Raw genomic sequence first — 25,488 nt, forward strand, 5'->3', positions numbered from 1 at the left:
TAGGTTCCTATGACAGGACCTGGGTTGTCAGCTGGTGAAGGTGGAGCTGCTCAGAACACTCTGAAGGACTTTGAAAATATGTTAACCCTGGCTTTACTATGAACAGAACCAGAGATGAGTTCACTGAGGAAGAATGAGGGAAATCTTAGTCATTCCACATTGTGGTACATGCTGTGGTGTAGAGCCACTATAGTCTACCGTCATGTGCTAAACGACAGATAAGTTTATGATGCACAGAGGCACTCAGTGATAGCACACAGATGAATGAGAGTATCATATATTTTAGTGCCTGTATTTGTCTTATTTATTGCCTACTGCATATAGACATGTGCATGATAAGTATTAAATAAATCAGTCACACTTAGAAAACAAATCCAAGCTTCAGCCATGTCAGACTGTATTAGTGTTTACACCTGGATTTCTGGTATCCCTGTAGGCTACAACCCTGTGTGGAAACCAAGCACCTCCAGGGAGGCTAAGCAGATTCAACTCTGTCTCTTTGTTTTTCAGAGAATTGTTTTCAACCCATAACCAGCTCATCTGCTTTCATTCTTCATCATTTGATTTGCTGCATGCTGATGTTTGTATATTTACTGTAAATGAAATTACAGCTCGTCAGGGTGATGCAGCAGCACACTGTGCATTTACATTTTGCAGTACTGGGTTGTGTTGATCCTGCAGGTAACCACAGTCGATAACGTTACTACAAGTTTTGTTGTTTCTGACTTTCCAGCGTATCTCTCCACGATTCTAACATAAATCAGGCATGTTGTTCACATTTACAGGTCATCTTTTGAACTGGCTCAAACTTACCTGTGGGAAGATAAAATGATAGAAAGAATAGGTATAAATAAAGAGTATTGTTGGGCTCAAGTTAAACTTAGCTTGTGTAGTCCTCAGAACCTGTCTGGATTGTACTTTAAAACTCTTAATTATGTGTAAAAAAAATCCAGATTGAACATATGTTGAATTGATATCTAATGAATAAAGTTTGGCCAAAATCTCTCCATAGGCAAGAATAAATGAAGCCAACAGCTTAGAGATGTAACTAGTTAGAGTTTAGAATCTAAAGCACATCTTGTTTCAAGACACCTTTTACAGAAGTTAATCATCAAGCTGTAAAGTAGAAAGTTATATTTTGATGAAAACAAAAAAATTCTGATAAACAAAGTGAAAAATTTTTGCTCTTGAAAGTCATGAAAAATATTTTCATAATTACTTGATGTATAAGACAATAGTTTCCCAATGTAAGATATGACAAAAAAGGCCAGGGACAGCTTAAAAGATACAATGATCTTTAAAAAGAGAAACTAACCAAATTGAAACTGTTGGCAGAGGAACAGAATGTTGAAATATTGCTCAATCTTTGATGCATGTTGTATCTTCTTCATCATCATCCCCCCTTTAGAGGCATCATCATGGGACAAGTGAACAGTATCAGTCATACATAGTATTGCCAAAAACATTGCTGCTTGATTCTAACATGATGACAGTACTGATGGTTTCAGTAAGTGCTCTGCAGGATACGGTGTGTGCAGTAAGGTTCCCCTCTTGTACAGACTTGCATGTATTGCAAAATCTATCTGCTGCAGATTTGAAATCAGGTGATTCTGCAGAGAAGCAACTAATGGAAAGCTGCTAGATGCAAGTGTTTTACAATGGAGCATTTAAAGTGCTATGATATCCCGTACACTGCTGAAACCTATGGTCGCCTGCAGCAGCTTGTTGCATGGGCAGAAGTGATGCACATATTACCATTATTAGAAGGGAAACATGCCAAACCACTCCGTACATTCTTTATGGCAACACGCCATAGACAGGTTGGCAGAGCACATATGTTACCACCCCAACACACACGAATAACATCCATGCATCCACAAACACATGCATACAATCTTTGGTGCACATACTATCACATCAAGTGAAAGAAGAGAAAATGGAGTGGGAAGAGGTGAAAGGGATTGAGTGGGTGGCAGTGGGAGAAAAAGATGGAGAAAGAGGCAGAGGGAGAGTAGGAGTGAGTGGCACATGGCTTTCAGTCTAAAAAAAGATAAGCAACACGAAACCTAAACCAGAATCTGGATTAGCTAGATACAGAAGAGGAGGGGGGACAGGAGAAAAATGTAGGTTTCCTCTGCACCGAAAATGGTGCAGACGCACACGCTCAGTTTCATGCTCATAAATGTCTTCTATAATATGAATACTGAATGAGTGTGTGGGTAGTAGGAAAAGAGGAAGAGAGCATGAGGATGGGAAGACAGTAGATGAGAAAGGCAGAGTGGTGAGGTGGAGATGGGAGGAGAGGGTGAGATGCTTTAGAACGGACAGAATACTGTAGAAGTGTGACAGAACGAGAAGAGAGAGGATCATTAGAGACAGAAGGAGCAGAGCCAGGAATGTGACAAACGCTGGTGAGAATCATGATCCGAGCCGACTGTAACACTGACCCAGGCTGAAAAAGAGAGAGACTCGAACAGATGGATGTATGACAGGGAGACGGAGAGATTTGGGATTGTACTGCAGTTGTGCCATCATGCCACCCTGGCACAACCTCACTATTTTCTGCAGACATTTTCAGCTCATTATAACTGATTCTGGCACAACAACAAGGCACCTGCAGGACAGAAAAGTCACTGCATTTCTGTTGGCTTTTGTTAGCTTCTCACCTAATTGTGCAAAAGTTGAATAACACATGTATCCCCAGGAACATCACAAATTGAAGTTCATCCTGTCTGAAAGGAATGATGGATGAATTTCATGTATGAAAATTGTATTTCACGGTGTACACACAGACTCCCAGATTTGCATGTGGTAGGTCTACTTTGTCAACAACACTCTATTTTTTGGCCAGTTTGAACAATATATTATTTTTCATTCCTAGAAATTTAAAGTACAAAGTGAGGAGCAGAATTCCAATGTCCAACTGGGAATAAACATACCTCCTGCTATGGTTTACTTTAGTGTCAGGTGTTTTATTGCTTGCACTTGAAGAAAACTTGAGTGTGCTTACCTGGACACACCTCTGTTTACTTACAGTAGTTACTCACCTCCACTGCACCCTGAGTGAAAGCTGCTGTTTTCCACTCTGACATCACAGTGTGCAAGAAGTGTCTCAGGAGAACCAGGAAAAAGTGCAGAATCACAGCCCTGCTGATTGCCCAACAGAGGCCACAAGTGTTGTGTGGCTGAATGCTAAAGATGAAAACAACAGGGAACAGTAATGTTCTTACTTAATGCTGGATTAGCATTGTAATTCAGCAGGATTACTGAAGATGTGGCGTCACTTGAGACTTGCTGTAGGACATGCATGATTTGAGAAGAAATGCAGTCAACAGAGCAGAGTGACTAATTTTGGTTGGACTCTCATAACAACACTTGGTAGCAGAAAGGCATCCAGCAGTTTCAAACACTTGACAAAGCACAAGGGGAACTAGTGTTAACCTTTTGTTTAATCAAGTACTGCAAAACACACAACACATTGCTACACAAGCACAGCTTTCCTGTTTCTTAGACTACTGGGCATCCTGTTCACTTAGAGTGAACAGATTCAGTCAGACTTAACCAGCCAAACAAAACACATTTTGTTTGCTGTTGTCAGCACCTTGCTTGATGAATCTGTTGGAACAAGGATGTTCAACTAAAAGTTGTTCTGTTCAAAGTGATGCTTGCCCTAAAAGTCTTTTTGGCATCAAACAGTGTCCCTATGTAGGCCTGAGAAGCGTCTATTAGTGAAACGGAACTCACTGGTGACTCATTTTTATTGACTTAAATAGAGAAACCCCACCATGCATTTGTGAACAATTTTTTTGCTAGTTCATGCATAACGTATGATGTGACATAGTTTAGCAAAAATATAGCTTTAAGGCTTCCAGAAAAGTCCCACAGTATGAAAAATGGCTTTTTGAGACAGTTTTTGGAAAAAAAAATCCTGGATATTACAAAGAGGATATTAACATTTTAACTTGACCAACATAGTAATCTTGTCACTGTTGAATTCGACTGTACCTGCCGAAAATAAGGTTGACTATATGGGTGAAGATTATGTATTGATTTTCTCTGTTGAAGTTATCTTGTAAAGAAAAGTCTCTCTTTGATGTGATATATAGGTAGAGTTGCCGTGTTCATTTTTAAAGGTAAAATGTCATGTATATTCAAAGGCCTCTTTTATATTCATCTAAGAAAATTGGGCTGGGCTCACAAACACTTTGTCTCAGTTAAATTTGAGTCACCTGTATATGGAGAAGGGGTTTTCTGTGCGTTGATCAGGGACTCTTGATGTTTATTGTAGAAACCAGAAGAAAAGTATAATTTGAATCACAGTTTAAGTGATGTTTTTTTTTTAAGTATTAAGATAGAAAATGAGCAACTTTGCTCGAGGCAGTTGCTGCAGTAGACTCACTGAGTGAGATTGAAGAGTGGGACTCTGAAACACCTGCTGCTTGTCATACCAGAGCAACCTGCTGTCTGCTTAACAGATGGGACTTTAGTTTTGCAGCCTCTGCTGACTTTGGATTCAGGGTATCTTTATCTCCCTCAAAGAGTGATATATTCATATATTGAGAGTTATGTGCGAGTGTTTGAACAGAGGAGTTTATGCTTGAAAATTGGTTTGTAAGATATACAGAAGAGGCCAAGACGTGAAGCCTTGATGTGAGTGATGATAAGATTATTGTTTATTTTACTTGGATATTGTTGGGTTTGGTTATGCTTTGCTTCGTGCCTGTGCGCTGTTTGTTTCAAGTCCATGTCAAAGACAAAGCCATAATGACGGACGGGGAGCCCTGTCATTGTTGTTACATCATTGTTGTTGTATCACGTGGGGCTGGGTTCGGGCCTGGCACACAGAAGCACGCCTCACGGAGCACAAAAGCATTGCTCACATGCAGGAATATGTCACAGTCTTTTCCACAAAACACATGTCATTTAGACTCAGACGGAGTCACTAGATCAGAACAAGAGTCAAGAGTTTGCATGAGTCATGAGTCATGCCGTACCCAGGATGCACATTGATAGCAGAGTCAGGGACAGCATCTCAGCCTGGAATCACTTGTGTGTGTGTTAGATGATCTGAAAATAAAAACAGTAGATGTGTGCTGGCTCTGAGTGCAAAAACTGATTTATTTTATTTTTTTTGCTAAAAAAATTTTTTTTCATTTCATACCTTTTCAAATCTTTCTCAGTATCAACATCTTAACACATCTGTGATGTGTACATTATATCTTTAAAAAATTGGGAGAACAATTATTAAATTGTTAAAGAAAATCTTGTTATAATTATTATCCACCGTCCACAGTTCAAACTGTTGAAATTTCACTAATACAGTATCAAATTTCTCTGAATATTCTGTGTAACAATGCATTTTGGTGCAGCTGGTTCATCTTGGTTTTCCTGACTGAATAGATATCTCAAATTAAGTCTACTTGCTCAATAGATGTGATCGTGCAGTCACAACAGTGACTAAGGGATCAGTGTTTGACCAGCATTGTTAGAAAAGATTATGAGACTGATATGAAGCGTCTGACCCACAGCTTCTCAGAGACATTGATTTTTTTTAACAATGGTGAGAGCTCACATGTCCACTTACAGCTTATTGAAAGAAAAATCCACTTTGTGTTGGAGCATTAGTGATATCTATTTACTTGTAGTTCAGGAAATGTTTTAATAAAACCATTTAAGAAGGCTATTCCTTTCACATTGAAACCCAAATCTATGACTCTACAGTGCTTCTCCAGCCACAAAGATCTTGAAAAGACATTTGACATTGTATTATATCCACCTCAAGCTAATTACAGACATGATCCTGTTACGTTTTCACCCTCTTCAGTTTCTTTTTCTCTCTTTTTTTCTCTCTCCCTTCTTGTCATGTTAATCGGATTTGCAAGGATGTCATCACACAAAACACATGCAGGTCTGGCTTAAGCTATGAATGCTGGGAAGGATTTTTCAGCCACTGCATGTCTGTCAAAAAGTGGCAAAAAGTGTGTATGTCTGCTGTGTTTGGTTTTTGCAGTGAACCCTTTGTTGTCATAATCTCTATTAGTCCAATAATGTCCATTTAGGCCCTTTCATTGTGATATTCATTGATAATTTTTGAAAATAAATTTTTGTTCTTAAGTGTATATTTATAATCCATTTTTGTTTATTTGTTTTTGTTGGGGTTGAGCAGTATTTGTATTTCAAGAGGAACAAGAAAATTTAGTACACTTACATAATTGCCAAAATAGGGTATTTCCATCTCTCCCGCTAGACCCTGTTTTTCTTTAACTTTCTGTTTTATATTCATAAAATGCGTGGGTTTTTGGAATGAACACATTTTTCAAAAATATTTTTGTCTTTTTATTCAAAAGCACACAAAGCTGCTGTATTAGCCAACAATACTGAAACCCTCAAGAGAGTTGTGGAGCTGATGCAAGAATCTAGATCGGTAGAGGCCCACATGCACTTTTATTTTACCTCTTGAATTTTTAGGAAGCCACACAGTGACTCCTTAATGCAAAGTCTTTTAGCTGATCTGAAAAATTCTGAAGATTGACTAAAATCAGGGTTATCGAAAAAGGAAAATTTTGTATGCACATATCTGGAAATCCTTTCTTCTCTTTTGTATCAAAAAGGCCTGCGCCCTATGAAATACAACAGCGCTGAGATCAGTTAACATTTCCTGTGGTAATAAAAAATAAAAACAGCCTGAGTGTGTGAGCGGCTGCAGCAGTAGCTAAACAGCACCACTAACAGGGTAACCTCCTCCTGGTGATGGATGGGAGAGTCCTTGAGGAAACAGCTGCTATTAGTGTGGCTGTTGGCTGAAGACATGTACTGATGACTGGGCCATGCTCCATGAAATGAACCTAGCCCTGCTGGTATCTAAAGTGGTCAGTGCTGATTACTTGTTCTCTGAACTGATTACAGGAGTAATAGGCAGTTATCACTGCTTTTCATTGGTCAAGCTGATAGATTACCTATTTTAACATCATTTGGCTCATACACTGTAAATATGGAACAAATCAAATTCACCTTATCAATCTTAAAAACACGACTTGGAATCTGATGTGACCTTAAATCTGATCTTCAGGATAAATAAAAGCTGCCCTTATATTTTGTATTTACAGCTGGATCCAGATGGTACACATTCTGTTAAATGTTTTTTTCTGTGCTGTTCTTAACACATTGATCTCCTCAAATCCTCAGGAGTGATCAATCAGGTGTATTGATTGGTCTAAGAGTCTGTGGTTACCGTTGTTGCCTGATTGAGGCCTAAATAGTAAGAACGCAATCTCTGTACAGATGAAATAACAATAGTTCTCCCAGTTCTTTTTTTTTCTTAAGACAAACCACTTGGAGTACACAGTTCCCAAAACAATTGTGTATGATATGGATGCTGATGACAGTGAAATTTATTTTTAAGTAATTTAAAAACTGCTTGCTTGGATAATAACAGCTGAAAATGAATTACTCATTAATTCAATGAGGAAATAGTGAAAATAATTTAACCAGCATACTGTTATGACTCAGTTGGAGATTTGAGTTAATCACAAGCAACACTTTAGTATCACAAAATGTATAATAAGGAAACATTAAATCTTACAAAATAAGCAAAAGACAGAACGATGCATAGGCTGAAGAAACTGTAACTGTAACTGTAGCTGTCATTTCACTTATAACTGTCACAATACTTTCCTCTGTTGATGGCTCTGTTGGGACTTAATGTAAAAACAGGCCTGCAGCATAGTGCTGTTATGGTCCTTGGAGGTCTAGTGTACATTTGTGATCTGCTTGATTTCCTTGGCCTAATTGTTTGACTCAATGAGATTTCAGGGGCATTCAGATGTTCACTTCTTTCTCCCCCTCTCATTTTTTCTTCTTCTATCCTCTTTAATGCTACTCCAGCCAAGAAAGTTTTAGAAAAAGTTCTATGTCGTAATTAGTCCCTTGAAGCTCTTCACTTGGCCTTGTTTATCTGCCTCAAAGTTTAGGACACACAAGGTTGAAAACTAAGGTCTTTATTCTGGATTGTGCCATATCCAGTGAACATTTTTTACATTTTAAATCTTCCCTTAAGTGCTTGATGTTTATGAATAGTCCCAGCAGGTCTCTGTGCTATATCCTGGGTTGCTGTTTGCCATGGAGGCCAAAGAGTAAATAGGTTTATCTTTCAGCCAAACTCTCCTGATTTCTGGTTGTCATCTTTGGTTGAAGGTCTGCCAATCAGAGCAACCACCTGCTGTGTCACTTTGATTGGAAGGAAAAGCATCATACTGTCACTCCACTGCTCATGGTTTAACCTCTCTGCTTTTAAAACAGTTGGCCAGTCGTAATCACCTGCCAACACAGCTCAGGCTAAGTTGCTGTGAAAACAATTTTTGTGTCACTAAAATATTGAAGAATTAGCCTTTTCTGGGCACAAATTGTCCTTTAATACTTGTGCCCACTCTGTGAAATCGCAGTTTCTCAGTGTACTTTTTTACTTGCACTGTGAAATATTCAAAGAAATTGAGAAGTTTCACAGAGATGTCTTGCTTTCACTGTCTGAACATGACACATTTGTGAGGCACGGAGGGTTTTGTGGTATTAACAGGTGATCAGATCACAGCTGGACCATGGTTCACAAATTTGAATAGAGCCAGCACAATATCACAGAAATTAGTTTTGTTTGTACTTGACAGTTTTGACATAATTTGTCAAATGAAGAAAAAAATAAAGAGTGCATATAGGTTCCTTTTTTTAAGTTTGCCGTTCTTTGTTTCACATTGAACCTGTTTGTAATCTGTGCCCTTCCAAATTCAAATTACCAACATCAAGCACAATCATCTGCATCAAAATGGTTTGAAAGCAAAGTCATTGTACACAGACGTCTAACCAACAGGTATATTGTGAGCCAGCTGAGTGAGTGAGTGAGAGTTTCTTATTAACTTTGAACAACGGCTGTTATTGTCATTATAAATTCAGACTTTGATAGCTATTATTGAGACACATCACCACAGGATGTTGGTTGAGATGGCTTAGTTTTAACTAGTGCTGAACAATTAATGGAATTTAAACGGACATCGCAATGTAAGACAATGCAATTTTCAAATCCCAAAGGCTGCAATTAAAAAAATATATATATGTTTCATTGTTCATACCAGGCCTGTCGTTCTGCAGTGCTTTTTTTCTCCTTTTCTGATTTTATTTAATGAAATTAATGATAATTTTATTACACGTCTACAAGGCTTGACTGTGATTGTAGTACTTAAATCAAGATGTGTCATTCTTATCAATTCATGCTTCAATTCATCTCATTTCATCATAACACGTAGGTTGACAGCATTCTTTGTTGTGTTGTTTATACTATAGAACGGTGTCTTGCTTGTGTTCAGTAAATAATGTAGAGGATAAACACCCCCCAGAAAATGGCATGCTAAATCGCAATCACAGTATTGGTCCAAAAAAATCGCAATTAAATTATCTTCCAAAATTCTTCAGCCCTAGTGGAACCTAAAATATATTTCAAACATATTACTTGAATAAGTGCTAGCATAGGTAGAGATGACCAGATCCGATCATGGTGTCACCTGTATGTTTTGATACAGACTCAAAATGTGAGATCAGATATTGTGACAAAGGGCTAATCCGATTAGCAGATCTATTCAACTCAGTTCTGTGCTCTTCTGTGCTCATCAACACCAGTTGGTCCCGATGTTGCCAGAACACAAATGTCTTATTCTCACATTGAGAAATAGAGAATGTTACACTAATAGCAGACCTTTCTTCAGCTAAATGTTTTTCGAGCCAGGTTTTACAGCCAGTGAATGATGGGTGTCTGCTCAATTTAAGATCACTGACAAAGCAGAACGAGTTCAACCAGTCATTTCGTCCTCTTAATAGAACAGAGAAGTTAATTATGGCCCTGTCCTTTCACTCTATTATACATGATTCACCTTTAGCTCAGCACTGTACTCCTTATTTTGTCACAATACCAACCAGGCCAGTAATTGATGTACATGTATGAAGTCCATCGCACATTTCCAGCTCTAGATAAGTAGAACTGGGAAACATGAGAAATAAAGGAGAGAACTGCTTACCAATTCTGACGACAAGGTCTCCAATGTTTTTATGTGTGATAGAAAACAGAGGAGTTAGTTAGAAAGGTACTGCTCTACCTGATCTGCACTAAGGAAATACCAGTGTTTCTCTGTAATACTCTACACATCCCCACTGAGAGCCATGTAGGTGGAAGCACAAACGCCTCAATGAATGTTTTTCTGTGTTGCCAGATTTATTCCACTACAGGTAATTGGGTTCATTCTTGTTGAAGTATGAACCAGGATCTGTGTCTTTGAACAGCAGCTGCTCTCATGTCTGACAAGGAGTGTGGTTGGATTGAGTCTTATTGCCAGTCTTAGGTTAAGTAATCCATCAGCCTCAAAGTCATAACAATATGTGAAGCTATTAATAGTAAAAGGATGGGCTTTTATGTAACGCTAAATGCTATCTTAACTGGCTAACCAGGTTATAATCAGTGGTGTAGAGCCATTTCACACAATCAAATACATGTTGTAACATTTCTTTAGTATTTACAGTAAAAAAAAAAAAAGATGCTCCTCATAGGAAACTAGTGCTGTAATAAATTCCTCTGCAGACAGACATCTTTTCTTCCAGCAGTTGTTACGCTATGATTTTGTTGGCAACTCCCACAATTACTTTCGAAAGCATGCACTTCCCTTTCTGAAAGTGTCACTGGCCATGCTGTGACTGGGATTGGAATGGCATGCATGTCCTCTTGGCACTACCTGGCATGCTCAAAGGGAAAAAAACATGCTTACTAAAATTAAATTCTGGTAAATTTCAGCATTTAACTGCTGCAAGACTTTAAACAAGGGCAGAACTCGTCAAAACACTCAAAAATCAAATGTGCACAACCTTAAATGTATAAGATACTGAATGAGGAACACTGCATTTATATGAGAACCCTTAGTTTTTTAACACCTACTTTTGTTTATTTACAACCTCAGAAATAGCCCTTGTAGTCATACACAATGTAGAATTGCAGATCTGTGCATCTTTGCTGCTGAATTAACCCATTTAACGTTGTCTTAGAAATGATGTAACCATCCCTTGTGCTATTTTGTGGAGGCAGGATACAAAGTGAGACTTTAGTTAATGTGATGACTGTGATATTTCAGGGTGAAACAAGGAGGGTGCTGCCAGGTTCTCAAAAAGTAATACAAATGTGAAAAAATGTTCTGAAACAAACTAAAAAGCAGAGGAGTGCTGGAGAGTGACCAGCAAGAACTCTTGAAATGAAGTCATGTTGCTCTATCTTGTTGCTAAGCTCATCTCGACTTCAAAAGCCCAATAGCTTTTGTGCATATATAGTTAACCACATTGGTGTTGATGGATGGTAGTTTTTTGGAGAAAGCTGTTCTTAAGTTTGAGTAAATATGCAGGAGTGGCAGCAGATAAAGGCTGCATCAGCCTGAATGAGGATTGTAAGGCCTGCATCAGCCTCTCTGTGGCTCCTTCTCTTCATACTATTTCCTTCATACCAGACCTTTTACAGTTCAGTTCAACCCAGAGGCAACTTGAGTTAACACACAATGCATTTTACACAGAGAACGAACGGAGCAAAGTGAAAGCAGCTCTTTCACATGGTGGTTACCAGCATGGTGCCGTCCTATATCAAAGCTGGTCCTCCCTCTTTTGTTTATTAAGTGGTGCATTTTCTCTGCACCCATTCACCCGCTTTACGCTCATCTTAACCACTTTCCATTTAGTTTCACTCTCCTCTGTGCAAAATCTATTTCTGTCACAGTCCCTGCAGCCCTCTCAGTTTATATATAGTGAGTTTTAGAAACAGGAAGTAAATCCGTGCCCTGTCTGTGCTAATGATGCACAGTTTTGTGGAAGATGTGACGTATTGAGACATTCAGGTCAACAAATGTTCAGTGTTTCCCCTTTTTCAAAGCTTGACATCATGTGAATAAACATGATGTGTGAATAAACATGATGTGTGCAATGTTGTGATATTAGTTTGAACCTTCTAAGAAATAACCAGTGGGACATCGAGGAAGAATGAAAGAAAACTGTCTCAGAAAGACATCTCTTAAGTTGTCTGCCTCTTTCTTCCCACAGGGCAGTGATGCCTGGAATGGTGATGTTCCGGCGGCGCTGGTCAGTTGGCAGTGATGACCTGGTGCTGCCTGCCCTCTTCCTCTTTTTATTACACTGCATATGGTGAGCAAGGTTTTCTTTCACTACATTAGTTTTGTATGTTTTTACACACATTAACCTTTTTTTTTAAATTATTTCTTTGCTCAGGTTGGTGGTCCTGTCCGTGGTTCTCTTCGGCCTCCCGTATGGTTCAGACCAATCTTGTTCTGTGACACTGGTAGACCATGGCCGAGGGTACCTGGGCATCCTGGTCAGCTGCCTTATCTGTGAGAGCGCCATCATGTGGCTGAGCATGAGAGGCAGCATTCTGTACACACAGCCCAGGGAAGCTGTGCAGTATGTCCTCTATATACGGCTCGGTAAGACACGCAGACACACTTGTATTAAACAAGGGTTACCTCCAAATGCAGAGAACTGCAGAAGGTGGTAGAAAGACTTCAGGTTGAGATTCAAACACTGTAGATGAATAATGAGCATTGCTCTCCTCTCTATCGCTTCCTCCTTTTCTCTTCAGCCATTCTGTTGGTGGAGCTCGTCTATGCAGTGGTTGGTATCGCCTGGCTTGTCCAGTATTATCAGCCTTGCTCTGATGTCACTGCCAAAAACCTGGCTTTGGGTGAGTCAAAGCAAATAAAAGGAAAATAAGACTGGACTACTGGGTGAAAAGGGTTTATTTATACTTAAATATGAATGATGTTTATCACCCTCTGCAGGGATTGTTGCGTGCAACTGGCTTGTGATATTCAGCGTCTGCATCACGCTCATGTGCACCTTTGATCCTACTGGTCGAACTTTCGTCAAACTGAAAGCAACCCGTCGACGTCAGCGCAACCTTACTACATACACACTCAGGTATTGACCAACTTTTAGATCTTCTGCTCTTGTGAGTCTTCCCTGTCATTTCACCCTGAGACAAAACTCAACTTTGACTCATACACATCTGACCTGCTTTCACACAAATTCAGTTCTAACAATTCTTCCTTGTCATTAGACACAGGCTAGAGGAAGGCCAAGCCAGCAGCTGGAGTAGGAGGCTAAAGTTCTTCATGTGCTGCACAAGAGCCCAGGATACACAATCAGTGAGCCACAGCAGCACACACTCACTTATTTCCTCTCTGTATTCGAAATACAACTGAAAGGAATGTAGCCAGAAATATGTTAGACATTACATCCAAACAGTCATGAAGAGAAAAAACATGTCACAAAGGAACTTATTGCTCAACCTCTCATTTACATTGTTAACTAGCTGATGAAAAGCATGGAAGTAAAAAGATTCACTGCAGTGTTTTGATTTTTAGCTCATGTTTAGTAGTATAACCCAGAGTGAAAATGAAACCATTTATAAATACATTACCTCATCACTTTGGATCTGGTAAAATGTCTTGAAATGTCTGAATGAAGAAAAGTAGTGTTAAAAAGAGAGATGTGTTAGGCAGGTATAAATCCTGTGAACAGACTTGCTGGCAGGTGACGAACTGAACTTTAAAATATTTTAAATATGCAGGCAGTCATACCCGACTGCCTTGCATTATGAACCTAAGAATGTACAATGTTGTTTTAAGAAGTGTTTGTAAAAAAAAAAATCAACAGCTTAAGTTTTAGTTAGAAAAAACTGCAAGCAAGTAAGATCCTTGTAATTCAATTTGATCAAAACTGTAATGAAAAAAACGCTTTTGAATTTGCTATTATCTGTCATTCACCTGAATAGAGCACAGCATGCAGAGTCAATCACAATAATTGAGGTGGTGATTTTGTTTATTTTGTTGCAAACTCAATCCCCTCTTTGTTTTTGGTCTTTGCTAACATGACCTGAAAATCTGTTGCTCTCCTCTCCAGGATGCATATTCAGAAGTGGCCAGTCTTTTTGCAGAGTTCTTCAGAGACCTGGACATAGTGCCTAGTGATATCATTGCTGGCCTGGTGCTCCTCCGCCAGAGACAAAGGTCTAAGAGATCTTCCATCCTGGACCAGGTATCACTTCACTCTGTGGGAAAATGTGTCTATCTGTGAATTTGCAGGCCTGGTCTTTCATTCACATCACTTTTCTGTAACTTCTCCTTTTTTTCAGGCCAACAATGACATTATTGCCTTTTTATCTGGAATGCCTGTCACTCGTAACACTAGGTACCTGGACCTTAAGAACTCGGTGAGTTTTTATTTGCATGCAGAATTACCAAAACTCAAAATAAATTTGAACACATCCCAGAGCAACTGCCTCAGAAAACTCAATCAACGTTTTAGTTTTCAATATTAATGCCTTTTACATTTCTGATCTGTAAATGTGAACATGCACCTTTTTGTGTAATTAAAAACAATCATGCAGATTTGATCATATCAGGATTTGTGACTGTCCAAATTATGATTCCTCTGTTCTGACCTTTGTGCTGTTATCCATCTGTGTACCTCTCCTTGTCCCAGACTGAGATGGGCATGTACAAGGAAGTGTGTTATTACATGCTCTTTGCCCTGGCTGCATATGGTTGGCCCATGTACCTAATGAGGAAGCCTGCCTGCGGGCTGTGCCGTCTCGTCAGTTCTTGCCCGTAAGCCCGCAAACACATACCCGCACAGTTTTGATCTATTTGGCTTCTGTGTCTCTTGAGCCTCTCTATTTTAGATCATGTTTCACATGCGTCAACACTTGCTAAGTGGTTATCCACGAAGACAATACCACTCTAGTTACACTCACTCCCAGACAAAAACACTGACAAATTAATCACATACTTGTATCTACATTTGCCTCCATGAGGATACCAGATCATTTCTCTTCAAATTTACCTATTTGCTTTGTTTTTCCACCCACTGTTTTACAAAGAAATCACCCATGACTCTATTTTTGTCTGTGTGTTTGTCTCCTTTCTTTTGGTCTACCTTGCCCACTCCAGCTGTACGTCAGTGTCTGGCTCTCGGTTGTCTCAGTCTGTGACAGTGGAGGAGGACAACTGCTGCGGCTGTAATGTTCTGGCCATTCGCAGACACTTCCTGGACAGGGACCTCAAGCAGGTTCACATTGTCTACACATCCTGCCACGATGCTGTGAGTAATAAGACAACCAGTTAATGAGCAGTCAGAGATGTTTGAGCTTAACTTCCTGCTCATAACAAAGAATGGGTTGTGAGGAGGTGAACAAGAGGAACTGCATCAGGGAAATGTTTTATGTCCGTCCTTGCATCTGAATGCCAGTGTGTTATTTGCAAAATTTACAGAGAGAAATCTTGATGCAAAACCCCAGAGCCTTTCTTGATGTGTTTTGCGTGTACATTGAACTGCAGTTTTCTCAAAAAAAAAAACAATACTTAACACAGAGCTTTGGTGCAGTGCTGCAAATCAACTAAGAGCCAATGTGGTTATTCTGTAGTCCTAGATTGTAGTTTTGGCAATTATTTTTATCAGCTTTGATAACAATTTACTCAACAGTTTAGTTGCTGAGAAATGGAAAGCCAAGGTACTCTGTCCACATCCTGCAGAAGGTGTGTGACTTCACCAAAGCTGTTTTTGGTTGCAGTGTCTTTAGGTGCAGTATCTTAACTAATGCTTTTATTAACCAATATGATGTTAATGGAAACTATTTTTTTTACTTAATGTCAACATGCAGAGTTGAAGTGTGCCAGGGCTCTTTTCCTCTGATTGGACTGACATGATGTGTGTGATCTGTTTTTCTTTTGCAGTTTTCTTGGTATTCAGAATTTATGGCAGTTTTCAAGGATTTAGCGTTAGATCTTTAGTGCTAACAGTAGTTTCTTAAGTCAAAAAATAGTTTCTAAAGCTGCCATCATGTTCCAGTGTAGATGAGCACTGTTATTCCCTCTCAATCATTTGAAGGAGTCACAGTCTTGCCAAAAAGCATGGTAAAGTACTTTGCCTTCCCATTCAGTTAAAAATAGATTCCAATATAAAGTTTTATCATTAATGACTTGAGCCCCATGATGTTGATGATTTGTTTAAAGGAGCTTCTTATTGAGGTGAACGCTGAGTTTCCATCTGTAATAAATTTCTTTCTGAAATGACTGGTAAGACTGTTATGCCAAGTGGAAAATGTTTTTGTCGACAACGACCGAGGAAGTACTGTGGAACTGTGGTGCACAAGTATTTGTCACCTTCTCGCTTTCCTCCCCTCTCTGTTTCTCTCACTTTGCCACTACCTTCACTGCTCAATTTGCATCATCCACACAGGTTTACGAGACTCCATTTTTTGTGGCAGTGGATCATGCCAAAAAGAAGGTTGTCATCAGTATCAGAGGAACCCTGTCTCCAAAGGTAATTTTAACTTACTTGTATTACAATAGCACTTTCTTTACCAGTACTTTTTCTGGAGGGCTGATGTAGTTATTGTTATTATATTATTATTGTGTTGTCAAACACATCAGAAACATAATGACCAACTCTCATGTTTGGTGCTGTGTGGCACTCAAAGTCCAGATATCTTGCTGGTAACTTGGTGATGATAGTTAAGGTAACCCAAAGATCAAATTTTAATGGACAGATTTGTATGAGCATAGTATTTAAGGCTCTTGGTCGTCCTTTGAATTTAACAATTTACTCAACAAATGCCACACATTAAACATACATATTGCAGTAAATATAAAAGTTTTGCATTATAGTCAAGAGAAACAGTGGGTAGTTATATGCACACCATAGCAGGGCAATCAAAAGAGTGTAAGCCTGCACTTACTCTACACGTTTAGGATTTGAAATGCTTCTGCAGTATAATAACAATATGTCAGAGGACACTACTAATCGGCATTTTATAATGTATTTGCCCTTTGCTAGTGCCAAAAAAGCTATTATCACTTGTCAGAAATGTAACTCTTATGTGTCTAATGCGTCTTGTACCAGGATGCCTTGACAGATCTGACAGGGGATTCTGAGCGTCTGCCTGTCGAGGAGCAGCACGGGACCTGGCTCGGGCATAAGGTCGGGTATCACTGCTTTTTAATGACTTGCCTGCAGTACACACTGCAATCCACTGCTCAGTCTTCAGCTCAGTTCCAACAAGTCACATAATCCCAGACTCCAAAGGTCACTCCACTGAATTGTAGAATAATTGCTGTGGTTATTTTAATATGAGATTAATCACAGAGACTTCCTGTCTATATTTCTTTCTGTCTCGCCCCCTTTGCCTCAGCTGACTTCTCCTTTTTTCTCCACTCTCAGGGAATGGTTTACTCAGCAGAATACATTAAGAAGAAGCTGGAGCAGGAAATGATCTTGTCACAAGCTTTCGGAAGAGATTTGGTACAAAACTTGCTTCAAGAATGGCAAACTCAATAATACACATTGTTTATTATATGTAACATTAATTTGTAACCATCAAAGCTGTTGCACTTATTCAAGGCTAAACTAGGCCTGCATCATTTCAAAATCCCCTAAGTCCTACTCAATAATGTCTACCAGTAGTGTGGAGGCAGTTTATAAAATTCACTGTGGTGACAAAAGTGTTTGTGTTTTAAGTGTAATAACTGTGGCTGTTTCTCACAGAGTAAGGGCACCATGCACTACGGGCTGGTGATAGTCGGGCACTCCCTCGGTGCAGGCACCGCTGCTATCCTCTCTTTCCTGCTGAGGCCTCAGTACCCCACCCTTCACTGCTACTCTTACTCCCCACCTGGTGGCCTTCTTAGGTGAGTCACTCATTGATATGGCATCCAAGAGAGTATAAGTCATTCTGTTTGTGCACTTTGTGCAGGAAGTTATTTGTTTCCTCTCAGGAGAGCTGGAGACAGTCAGGGTGTCAGAAATAGTCCTGACAGTGTTTGCTTTGGAGATTAAACATGATGGTGTAGATATGACTGCGATATGATTTGACGGTATGAAGAGGCAGGTAGGATATGAGGACCGAGAGAGGAAATATGACCTTTAGCAAGAGACCCTGTTGTCAAACTGGGGGTACTACCCGTGTGTCCATTCATTTCGTTAAAAAGAAAATTTCCCTTTTAATGGGCCTTGTAAAGAAAACATAAATTTGAGAATCTGATAAGCTAGTAATTTCCACTATTTTTGTTATGCTGTTGTTATTTTTGCTCCAAAGTTGGAGCAGGGCCAAAACATATGGATTGATGAGAACAACTACAATGAGAACAACCTCAAACTGAACAACCAATTCCCTTGGGCCAAAACGTAACTGTATCCGAGCCCATGCTTACATTTTATGTGCTTTTTACATCAACAATACAGTTTCATTGTGGTCCAGGGTTTTAAGGTTTGTTAGCTTGTTGACTGTCTACACTTGAGTGCAGCTAACTGGAGTGACAGCTGTTTTTCTATGCAAATCATGCTGGAGAGGAGGGAAGTTACAAACAGCTGCTGAGCACACTTTGTGTTTCATTGCAGACAAGAAGAGGCCGTTTGTAAGACTTCTGTCAGAGGCCTGAGATGGATTACTAAATTCAAACATTTATAAAGGAGCAGAATACATTCCACCTTTAGATATGTTAATTATATTCTCAAACAGGGCGCTCACTTAATAGCTCCTGAATGTAAATCTCATGCTATGGCTTACACAGTCACAGAACTCTAAACCATTGAACACATTTGTGAGGTTTTGGTTTGACATATTTAACAGCCCTCTCTGCCATCATCACCACACACCAAAACAAGGGGAATGTATGCTAAAGCATGATCTTTATGCCTGCAGGAAAATCTTAGAAATGGTTGTATCTATGCAAAGATTAAATGTTCTCTGAAGCTAACCTTCAGCACATGACTACTTATGAAGCTTGATGCCAAATTAAAGGAAAACCCTCATTAAAACCTCTTAATGTGGGGTTTTCCTTTTACTGAAGGTAATCCTCTCTGCAAAATCCTCTCCACAAAAGCTTCAGTAAAGTTTACCCTAGAGGTGTTTCTTGTAGCCCTGTTTCATAACAGGTTCACATTTATCTATAAATTTGGAAATACTGATTTTTTTTTTTAACATTCCTATGGTTTGGGGAAAAAGAGGGGTCACTTTTTTCTGAAGATTCAGAGCTATTTTTCAATGGCCTTTGGTCTTATTTGCTTAATTCCCTGATGCTTATTCTTTGCCTATCTTTTCCAGATTTGTCCCACTTCTTGTGGATACACTTTGTTGATCATATTCCTTAAATATTTGATGTGGAATAATGGGTCAGTCTGTCATATATTGCCGTTTCTTCCAGATGGCCTCTGGTTGTTTGAAAGAATTTTGAATGGAAACAAATGTTTGAGTGATGATTTGGAAATATGTGCGGAGGACTTATTACCCTCCAAGTTCACACCCTTTTCTCTCTGCTCATATCCTGTTTACATAATGAAACTGTTTCTTTCTTTTGTTTACTCAGTGAGGATGCCATGGAGTACTCCAAAGAGTTTGTCTCATCTGTAGTATTAGGAAAAGACTTGGTCCCAAGGTATGTTTCTCTCCTTATGCAATTTACTCTTCTTAAGTCATTTTGCTGCAGTCTTAGGATAAACAGATCTTCTGCTGGTCTATCTTAGGCTTGGCCTGTCACAACTGGAGGGTTTCCGACGCCACCTTCTGGAAGTCTTGCAGAAAAGTAACAAGCCAAAGGTGACTTCATGTCTTGACACCATCAGTAAAAGACAGAGATAAGCTCATAGATCTTGAAAGTCTGTCTGGGTCACATGCAATCAACAAAAAGAAAGATTTGACACACTAACAATGTGCAATCAACTGGCTATGCCAAAAGCTCCTGTACACCATTGCAGTTATTCAGTAAAATGCTTCATGGACTATTCCTGCTGTGAAACTATCAAATGGTTTAATAAAATGTTATCAGAAGAAAATCTAAATCTATCACATAAACCTAGCAGCATCACTCATCTGCTGTATTTTGCACACTCTGCAGTGACTGACTAGAATGAACTGCAGGCTTCAATGCAGCCTCCAGCAACACGGCAGTTACAGTATCTCTACTGTAATTAAGGCTTCACTCAGTTAACCCCTGGCTGCTGCAGAAAGACAAGCAGGATTCAAATGTTACGTTACATAATACCTGTTTTTTTTCTCCATCAGTGGAGGATCATTGCGGGAGGCACCAAATGCATCCCCAAATCAGAGCTTCCAGTTGAGGACGAGGATCCTCAGTCTCAGCCAGCAGCACCCCCCAGCAGTCGCCTCTGGCTCCACCCTAGTGACCTCAGCATTGCCCTTTCAGCCTCCACACCCCTCTACCCCCCTGGAAAGATTATCCATGTGGTGCACAACCATCCTCCAGAGTCATGGTGAAAGAATTGATTGAAAAGCTGTCTGCAGATTTTGTTCTTGGCTGTAGTTTTTATGCTGAAAGGGGTGACAGTCATCTGTTTAGCAGTTAAGACTTGTCTTTGAACAAATCGTACATTTCTTATTTACCAAAAAAATCCAGCTCATAGTTGATCTTGTGGTTGCATAACTGATGTATTGACACAGTTACCTCAAAGAACACCTTACATTCGTTCACACCTGTGAAATCAATAACTGGCAGTGCAGTGAGAAAAAGTAAACAGCACATACTTGTGACAGTGTGGGTTTGCATGTGGCAGGCAACACTCTGTTTATTTGCTTCTTTACTGCACTGACTGTTATCACAAGTTGATTTATATTCTCTGTATAACTAAATTTGAAATTAACACTTTTCAGCCATAGCATTATGACCTTATAAGTTGAGTGGTCATGATTAATTGTCTTGTTAGAATCAACACCTGTCTGTGAGAGGGGATTGTTTTGCAGCAAGTGAAGAGGTCCTTAAAGATGATACTGAAAGGGTAAAAATGGGCATGTGAAAATATGTGAGTGACTTTTATCATGTGGGTTAGAGCATCTCCTGCACTTCAGCTCTAATGTGGTGTACCCAGTCTGCAGGGGTCACTACCTACCAAAAGTGTCAACCTCTGAAAGTGCCTACAAAAGGCATCAAAACTAGACCATAGAGCAATGGAAGAAAGTGTAGGTGTTGAAATAGTCCCCAAATTCCTCAGATCACAAAGTATTTGAGCATCCATGGGACTTGGTGGATACAAAGTCCAATCCATCTTCCAAAACTTAACAGATCTGCTGTTTACATGTCAGTGCCAGATACCACAGAACATATTCTGAGTTCTGGTGAAGTCACTCTCATCAGGTTAGGGCTGTTAGACTTGATGAGAAGACGGCTTACGCAGTATCAGGCAGGTGGTTGTAATGTTATGGCTTATGACTGTAAAATCTCTATCAAAATCTTGACACCTTTATGAAATGTTTTAAACCAGCATCTACTGGGATGTAATCAATGACCACTGTCTGTCCATATCTAAGGGTATTTAAGGATGCACTTGTGATGAAAGATGACATACGTTATTTTTTTTACAACTATAATTTTTTTTTAAAAAAAAGTCATTGAAAACTTTAAAGTTTTGTAGCTTCTATGTCACCACCGAAGGAGAGAGTACCTTAGGGAGCAATGGTTTTCTTTTGGACCACCACTGTAAGATTATGAATTCACACAGCTATAACTTTGCTCTTACATATTCTTAATAACTTTGTCCTGTAACTGAGCTGCTGGATCAGTGTGTATTCACCTCATTATTTTTCACACTGTCTCTCATTTTTTTTTTTACAGTTGTGGCCAGGAGGACCCTACCTACTCTGCTCTGTGGGGGGACAACAAGGCCTTCGATGAGGTCATCATATCACCGGCCATGCTGAATGAGCACATGCCCCACATGGTGATGGAGGGCCTGAACAAGGTCTGTTTCATTAAGTAACAGTGGTGAATTGGCTTTTACATCCTGCCCTTGGTTTTTAACACTGAAATGGTGGAATGATGTTTATGTGTGGATTTTCTGAACTCTAAAAGTTATGCAATAGCAAATACTTTTAACAATTGTCTGTCAAAGGGGGATACCACTGAGATAAAACAAGGAACAGTAATTGATATACAAGCTCATTTCTTTTTTAATCTAAAAAGATTTTAAATATTTATGAAGTGAATTCATTGGGTTTATCAAACCCTCTTCTTAGTGGTATGCCTCTTACGCATCATGTTTAAATTAATTTGGGGAGATTTTGAAGATTGAAGCTGTTTACTGAATATTCTGAGGACTGTCAATTTATGCATGTGAGTCATCATTAACAAACAACTTATCACACCTTTTATTTTCCTCACATTGCTCCAGTTATAAAGCATGGGAACTGCTCACTCCTGGTTGGTTTCATGGGGTCCTCTGGTTTTATGAATGTATAATTTACCCACACTGAACACGTCTTCTGGGTGTTTTTGAGTTTGTCTGCATGTGTTGGATCCTGTGTAGGGACTTCACTGTCTGTAAGTCAGTTTCTCTGAGTTTCATCCTTGCTGTTTTTGAAGTTTCACTTTGTCTTTTTTGTGTCTCAGCCTTGTGCCATGTGGATTGTATGTGGATGGCTGTTGAAAAAAATACATGTTTATATGTGTGCGTGTGTGTGTGTGTGTGTGTGTGTGTGTGTGTGTGTGTGTGTGTGTGTGTGTGTGTGTGTGTGTGTGTGTGTGTGTGTGTGTGTGTGTGTGTGTGTGTGTGTGTGTGTGTGTGTGTGTGTGTGTGTGTGTGTGTATGTATGCTGTGCTTTTTCTGTTGTATGATACCTCTAATGTTTCTGCAGGTGCTGGAACCATTTTGTCCCATGTCTGAGCAGGAAAATGTGGAACCAGAGGAACCGGAAGGCAATCATCCTACCTGCCGTATCTCTGTGATAACCTCACAAACTGAACTAAACTGTAACCCCCTTCCTTCTGATCCCTCCTCCCCCACCAACAAAGATCCTCCATGCCCCAACCCTCCCACACAGACAAAGCCTGCCCATGCCCCTCTGAAAGTCATTGCTTCTTCTTTTCTTTCAGAACCTGAGCCTTTTCTTCTTCCCCCTCCTCCTCCTCTATCACTCTCCCCTCCTGTTGCTGAGCAGGTCTTAATGTCTGTCCCTCCACTTTCTAACAGTCCTTCAGACCCTCAGGCAGCACTTTCGGTTGCAGATGATTCATACATTCTTCCACAAACCCTGTCAGACCCACCCAACTCTAGCACTTCTGCAGATGCTGCTCCTCTGTCTGAAGCCCCATCTGACGAGCTTCACTTTGCTCAGAAAGAGAATGCTCCTGTAACAATAGTAACATCATACGGCTCCTCGCAGACAGATGAAGTTTTTAGTTTACCAATGCCAAACAGTTCTACTGATTCAGTTGTGTAGAGTTTATGATGTTCAGTATTACAAATTTTGCAGAGAGAGCCTCTGCATGGCATTATCATTAAATCTAATAATAGGTGTGCTTGTAAAAGGATTTATTTGTGGAAAATGTTTTGAAACCTTTTTTTTTAATACTGTGACCTAACATCCACATGAAGATGGTGTGACATCCTGCAAGTGAAGTTCAATTTTGCCTAATGTAAAACTCAGGATTTGGCTTCTGCCTCCTTTAAAGACTGGAACCAGCTTTTAATAAGTCATCACAGAGAAGCACACGAGAGCCCGCCCCTTCCATAAAAGCACACCATAAAACATGGACAGGGTTTAAAGCAGCTTGACTTGTATAGCAGCTGAGGAAAAGTTGAAGACCTTTTCATTCTGGCATAATTTCTCTTTCCTCCAGTGCACAAAACAGTGGCTGGAAACAGCAAGTCCGGACAGGTTCAGTGGATACTTTGAAAAGACGTTCAGGAAATGTAGGAAAAGGGAAATTTGAAAGAATGTGAGGTACTGAGAAGGCAAGTTAAGGCAACAGATGTGTGTGAGGAAGAACATGGTAAAGTGGTCTTTATTATCTCTAAATAGATTCTTTAAATACATCATTTGTCAGTGGTGTTAATAACAGTGCCATAATATTGAATATTGAATCTCTGAACCTCAGAGTAAAGATATCCTTTCACAGCTCTGCATGATGAGTCCTAACCAACCTCCTTTCTTTTTCTCTTTAATGAAATTTATCATCAACCCTTCAGTCTTCTCCATTCCTCTCACAGCTTACGGTACATTTGGTCAAGTGCTGTGGTATGAACTTGCTCACTCTGTTCCTCGAGCTAACAAGTTTTCTTTGTGTTCCCAAAGTCACCATGGTAACCTAATTTCTGCCACATTAACTGCTCTTTCTTCCTCCTCGGCTCGGGTTTTCAGTCACTCCCGCTCTTCTGACTGGATATCATCTCCCTTTTTCTGGCCCTTTTGAATGCACATATTCCACTCTTCCTCAATCATAATCCCTTCAAGGAACTGTCAATTACTCATCAGCAGCAGATGGAGCAGCAAGGGGGACCAAATGTGTAAATATGGAGTACTCAGCTCCATTGCTCCTCAGAAAAATTGCTGCTCACACAGTCCAAAAAATGTCTAACATCCTCTTTATTGGCAGAGGAGGGTTTTTATCTGCATGACCAAAAACTGGTGTTATTTTTATGTTCCACACAGTGCATCTCACAATGCTGTTACAATGTAGTGATATAAATTATATATGTTTTGAATCTATGGCTAAAGGGTTTTCAGTACATCACTGAATAATTCAAAATGCTTTCCCTACATTTAAGTTTCTCTCTGGGTACAAAGGCTACAGTCTTCCATTTTAAGTGTTTGTGCTAATCCTTTAAATGAAAGATATATGTATGATGCTGTCTGTGTCCAATATTTGCTTTTTTTAATTCATCATTGGCCACACATCCATGCAACATCTTCATTTTTTAATGTGCCTCATAACTCTTCTCGTAATCCCTTAACATTTAACATATCTATTCACATTAAACTTAAGGTTCTCAGTCTGTTTACACTAATTTTCATTCATTTTATTTTTCATTATCCATGATTTTTAATGTTTTTGTCTTTTATGTTGTCTTTAAACTAAACTGTGCTTCCACCAAGTGTTTTAACTCCATTAAAGTTGACCAAATCTATGTAATTGTGTGTCTATGTGATTTGCTGTAAGTGATTCCTTGTGCTCATGTTTAACTATTAACACAGCTTAGTTAACCTGCAATGGGGCAGGATTTTCCTGAATGTTTTAAGGCTCCATACACTCTCACGCCTTATGATCTACTATTCCTCACCACACTGTTGGTCTGCTGTAGTTCTTGCTCAGGCATCATGCCTCTATTGTGGGTGTTTAATGTCAGATAGAGTAGGTGTAAGCTCACCTTTAGATTGCTCTTACATTTAGCTGAACTACACTTGGCTTTTTAACTCTACAATAATAGATGTATTCATATGTGCGGGTTGAATATAGATGTAGTAGTTCCTTGGATAATGTCATTATATGCTCACTAAAGGTGATCCAACTACTCATGCTTGTAGAAAGTGTGCCAGTGGATGACAAACAATGAGGTGTTGAATACTGTCAGTATGGATATCCTTAAAAATTCTGATTATTTTATTAAATAACACAAAGA

General features: G+C 39.4%; 1 protein-coding gene across 2 annotated transcripts in view; it reads left to right on the top strand.

Annotated features, from left to right (window-relative positions):
• Positions 1-25,488, top strand: part of dagla (diacylglycerol lipase, alpha) — a 31,878-nt gene that overhangs the window by 1,659 nt on the left and 4,731 nt on the right. For both annotated transcript variants that reach the window (XM_074665940.1, XM_074665941.1), the window contains exons 2-18: positions 12,109-12,210; positions 12,295-12,506; positions 12,662-12,763; positions 12,861-12,999; positions 13,139-13,226; positions 13,984-14,118; positions 14,216-14,293; positions 14,566-14,690; positions 15,033-15,183; positions 16,321-16,404; positions 16,984-17,061; positions 17,302-17,382; positions 17,626-17,768; positions 19,446-19,514; positions 19,603-19,675; positions 20,141-20,349; positions 21,705-21,831. In XM_074665940.1, coding sequence (XP_074522041.1) covers positions 12,116-12,210; positions 12,295-12,506; positions 12,662-12,763; positions 12,861-12,999; positions 13,139-13,226; positions 13,984-14,118; positions 14,216-14,293; positions 14,566-14,690; positions 15,033-15,183; positions 16,321-16,404; positions 16,984-17,061; positions 17,302-17,382; positions 17,626-17,768; positions 19,446-19,514; positions 19,603-19,675; positions 20,141-20,349; positions 21,705-21,831 — 1,989 coding nt within the window. In that variant the 5' untranslated portion in view covers positions 12,109-12,115. The remainder of the gene's footprint in view (positions 1-12,108; positions 12,211-12,294; positions 12,507-12,661; positions 12,764-12,860; positions 13,000-13,138; positions 13,227-13,983; positions 14,119-14,215; positions 14,294-14,565; positions 14,691-15,032; positions 15,184-16,320; positions 16,405-16,983; positions 17,062-17,301; positions 17,383-17,625; positions 17,769-19,445; positions 19,515-19,602; positions 19,676-20,140; positions 20,350-21,704; positions 21,832-25,488) is intronic.

Source organism: Halichoeres trimaculatus, unplaced genomic scaffold (genome assembly GCF_033239565.1).
Source record: "Halichoeres trimaculatus isolate MK-OKI-2021-1 unplaced genomic scaffold, fHalTri1.1 fHalTri1_scaffold_3, whole genome shotgun sequence".
NCBI lineage: Eukaryota > Metazoa > Chordata > Actinopteri > Labriformes > Labridae > Halichoeres > Halichoeres trimaculatus.